The sequence below is a fragment of the Salmo trutta genome, chromosome 4 (assembly GCF_901001165.1).
Source record: "Salmo trutta chromosome 4, fSalTru1.1, whole genome shotgun sequence".
Classification (NCBI taxonomy): domain Eukaryota; kingdom Metazoa; phylum Chordata; class Actinopteri; order Salmoniformes; family Salmonidae; genus Salmo; species Salmo trutta.
The window spans coordinates 8,047,784-8,052,609 of NC_042960.1; the positions used below are offsets into that span (position 1 = coordinate 8,047,784).

The following is a 4,826-nucleotide window of genomic DNA, read 5'->3' on the forward strand; positions in this document are numbered from 1 at the left end:
TCTCTCCCAATACACACGAACACATACACACACACATTCACACAGCCCATGCTCTCTCCTCTGCCTCTCTCCCAATACACACACGCACATACACACACACACACACACACACACACACACACACACACACACACACACACACACACACACACACACACACACACACACACACACACACACACACACACACACACATACACACAGCCCATGCTCTCTCCTCTGCCTCTCTCCCAATACACACACGCACATACACACACACACACACACACACACACACACACATACACACACACACACACACACACACACACACAGACACAGACACACACACACACACACACACACACACACACACACACACACACACACACACACACACACACACACACACACACACACACACACATTCACACAGCCCATGCGCTCTCCTCTGCCTCTCTCCCAATACACACGCACATATACACACACACACACACACACACACACACACACACACACATTCACACAGCCCATGCTCTCTCCTCTGCCTCTCTCCCAATACACACACACACACACACACACACACACACACACACACACACACACACACACACACATACACACAGCCCATGCTCTCTCCTCTGCATCTCTCCCAATACACACACACACACACACACACACACACAGACACACACACACACACACATTCACACAGCCCATGCTCTCTCCTCTGCCTCTCTCCCAATACACACACACACACACACACACACACACACACACACATACACACAGCCCATGCTCTCTCCTCTGCATCTCTCCCAATACACACACACACACACAGAGCCCAACGCTCTCTCTCCTCCTCCTGCTTTCCCCACCATATACCCCCATCCTTCTTCTTCTTCTCCCAAACTCATTTCTCATATACCTCCAAACCTGTGTGGTTTTTGGGTCACGACTCACACCCCAACATCTCTGGGTTATCAGATGACATACTTTATCTTGGTGAGTGATAATGTACCTTATACAGGAAAAAAATCACAGGGATCTGAAAACATTATCAACAGAATGGGAATCCTCCGCTTCCATGAGAACAATTCTGAGTGTATTGCACCATCCTATGATCAGCATTATTCTATTGGTGATGGTGAGATAAAATGGATGTGCATGAATCAAATAGTGGTTAGTGGTTGCAGCTAATATGCTCATGCATTTTTAATGAAGTGGCTATAAGTGGCAATGAAAGCATAATGCCCTGCATGTCAGACGGTCATTATCACGGGGCATAGTACTACAAGGTAATGCAATGTAAATACAGATATTTAGACTATATATAATGTATCTACATAATAGTGCTGTCTCCATGAAGTGGTTCAAATGACAGTAAAAAAAACTTTAAGCCTGTATTTCAAAATAATTTATTGCTGATATGCAGATTAGACAGAAGGCCTAGTAGACTGTTTAATGCATGCAAATTAATAAAAGCTTTCACATTATCTCACTCATACATATAATAAAATATCCACCTATTCATATAATTATTTTATGAGAATTTTCAAAAAATATTTTAAATATGATAGAATAGTGAGAAATCCGAAACGCGGTTTTGAAGATAGATGTTTGTCCTTTAATGCATACCGTAACACCAGAGCCCAGTAAAAGCAGCTGATTGGCTGCTGTTCTCACAGCCAAAACACAACAGAAATTGTTCTAGCTACGTACGTGAAGTACAGGTGGGTAGCTAGATTGCTAACAAGCTAACGCTATTTCGGTAGATGCCTAACATAGCTAAGTAACGATTTGATACGTAATTCTATTTCCAGTACCGTGAAATGTTATGCTACTAGCATACGCATTTTTGTCTATGAAGACTGATTCAATGTAGCTTTTCAGCAGGCTAACTAATAGCTAGGCCTGTTAGCCACATTACCCTTAGCCAGCGCAGTCACTTCTGTGTTTTGCTGATAAGCTAACTAGCTAGCTACCTGTTCATTAGCAAGCTAGTTAGCCTCCTAATTGCAAGTTTGAATTTTTCATAATGTGCATCCTGTTAATACAGCTAGCCAGCATCTTCATGTTAGTAAGATACAGATATGATGCAACGTTGCCTATGCATTTTGAATCATACAAAATGATAAATAGTTATTGTTCCTCTATGTCCCTCTTCCAGGCAGAATCATGAGTCTCAGAAAGCAGACCCCCAGTGACTTTCTGAAGCAGATCATTGGCAGACCAGTTGTGGTCAAGCTCAACTCTGGAGTGGATTACAGAGGTAACACTGCACCTTGTATAAGTCATCACCTAGTTGGCCAGTATGTGATATTTCTAGACTGCCTGTTAACCAACAACTGAATTGTATTTGTCACATGCTGTGTCGACTTTACCGTGAAACGCTTGTTTACGAGCCCTTCCCAACAATGCAGCATAAACAATTAATAATACAAGAATAACACTATATGCAGGGAGTACCAGATCAATGTGCAGAGGTATGAGGTATTTGAAGTAGATATGTACATGAAGGCGGTAAAGTGACTAGGCATCAGGATGGATAATAAGAGTAACGTAAATAAGAGTAGCAGCAAATGTTAAAGTTTTGTTTGTGTTACAGTACTATTGGTGCTATCATTACTCCACACACAATTTGACTTCTATGCCTGATCTGAAACGCATGAACCCCTCAGATGCATTGGCCATAGACTGTGTCTGTCTGTGCCATTGATATTAGTTTGTGCCTTTTCTATAGGTGTCCTAGCCTGTCTGGATGGCTATATGAACATTGCAGTGGAGCAGACAGAGGAGTATGTCAACGGGCAGCTGAAGAACAAGTACGGCGACGCCTTCCTGAGAGGAAACAACGGTAAGCGCTCCAGAACCAGACGCTTGTTTTTTCTAACTACTTGGTGGCACTTGTGTAGAAGTCAACATGATATTGAATAGCTATGGAGAATGGTGTATTACTCCTTCCCATTTATTTTAGTAATTACTTATTTTTGATGATTGCCGATTTCACGTGCTAGTCGGAACTATGAAAGTGAAATTTCCGACTTGCTAACTGGTTGAACGCGGCATGTGTATAACTTCAACCAGTTAACAAGTCGGAAATGTCAGTTTCCTAGTTCCCACTAGCACGTGAACACGGTAGATATGACTCGTAATTAACTGAGACTTTCCGATAGATGACGTTGCCACAGACAGCAGGATGTACCGTAGATATTGCAAGATGAGCACGAAGTTTAGCCTCGCGCTTCACCCTCTTAGTAGTTACAGAATCAGCGCGATATCTCGCATAATACTATCTGGTTTTGTATCTACATGCCATTTTAAGTTTTCACCTTTCTTGTCTGTACTAATTATTTTCTATTTCCTTCCTTAGTGTTATACATCAGCACCCAGAAGAGGAAGATGTGATGCAGAGGATTTGTCCTTTTTTTTTTTATTATCCCTGATGTTGTTCCAGTTGATTGTTATATGAGAACATTGTTTTTCGAATTGTTTAATGTCTCTGAGCTGAAGAGTGTTTAGTTTTTTGTAAAAAGGAGCACAATCCAATAAATGTTTTTGGAAGTTTAATTTTGTTCCTAGAGTCTGTGTTTCCCCACCTAAATTTAGTGCAAAAGTTTGCCTTTCTTTTGTCTAATGATGACCGTAACATAATTGTAATAGATTATGCACATATATTGTATACTTATATTGAAGTATCAGTATATAGTACATCTGTATACTCCCCTACTTGAGTATTGAAGAAATTTCATTTTATATTGAAGGAATATAGTCTTTCCTTCCTTGGTTCCTTACTGACCTGTGGAGGCTGGTTGAACATGAGCCGTGATTCTTCTAGATAATATTCTCCAGTCAGTCCTATATGATGGCGACGCTTAAAGCCATACTGATGGGGAGTTTATTTCAGCTTCAATCTAGTAATTCACTGTGGCCTCTTGAGCTCTGCCAGCTTCCAATAACATAGAGACCATAAAGCACTGGGCGTACGGCAAGGCATTCATTCACATAACTTATGTCTCATTCTCCTTCAATGTTATGAGACAGATTATACAGGATACACTGACCCGAAGGGCTGCGTTCATCACTATCAGTCTATACGTTATAAGTCTTAATCATGATTGGTTTAATGTGTGGGTGGAGTCTGAGCATGGCCAATTGACTTCTGGCATTTTCTCAATTACCAATCAAAACCAGCCATTATGGAGAAACAAAACAGTGATGCCTGTATACTAATGGTCCCACCTACAGGCTCTGTCAGATTCTATTAACATGTAAACAGATCTGTCATAGTAGCTACCCGTTTGCCTCTGGTAGTGGATAGATGGTTAATGGGAGGTGTGATTACTGAATGTGATACAGCCTGTTGGTGTTTGTCTAGTGTGGCAGGTGATTGGATTTCTCACTACCCGCACACAAAGTATCTCTTTTTCAGCACACTCACACACAGGTTTCTTTACTCCTCAAACACATGAACCCCTCGTAACTACAAGATGGATAGATGCTTTTGTTCTCAATAAGTTGTCTCTTTATCCTCCCCTCAGCTGATTCCTGCTGCCTACCTCCTGAAACACCATGCATAACGTATGCAAAGATGTGGATGTTTAACCCACTTAGGTCATCTTTACTAGTAATTTAGCCAATGGGTTCAAACCAAACGTGACGTCGGTTCATTATGCTGAGAAGGACGTAATGAATATATGATTCATTAGGATTCGACTGCTTGTGCTGGTTTGGGGGGGAGGGAGACCTTGCAGGGCCTTGTTTTCCACCCTGTACATGCGCACTCTGGCCTCTGCTAGGAGACAAAAGGCTGCCAAGGTCAGGTCTGACTTCAGGATGAAGGACGC

At 41.8% G+C, this 4,826-nt stretch overlaps 1 protein-coding gene across 1 annotated transcript; it reads left to right on the plus strand.

The window, feature by feature from the left end:
• Positions 1–1,624: 1,624 nt before the first annotated feature.
• On the plus strand, positions 1,625–3,549 carry lsm6 (LSM6 homolog, U6 small nuclear RNA and mRNA degradation associated). The gene is made up of 4 exons (XM_029749719.1): positions 1,625–1,712; positions 2,150–2,251; positions 2,723–2,836; positions 3,353–3,549. Exons 2-4 carry the CDS (start codon positions 2,158–2,160, stop codon positions 3,385–3,387), a joined length of 243 nt encoding a protein of 80 aa, XP_029605579.1. The 5' UTR covers positions 1,625–1,712; positions 2,150–2,157; the 3' UTR covers positions 3,388–3,549.
• The last annotated feature ends 1,277 nt before the right edge of the window (positions 3,550–4,826 follow it).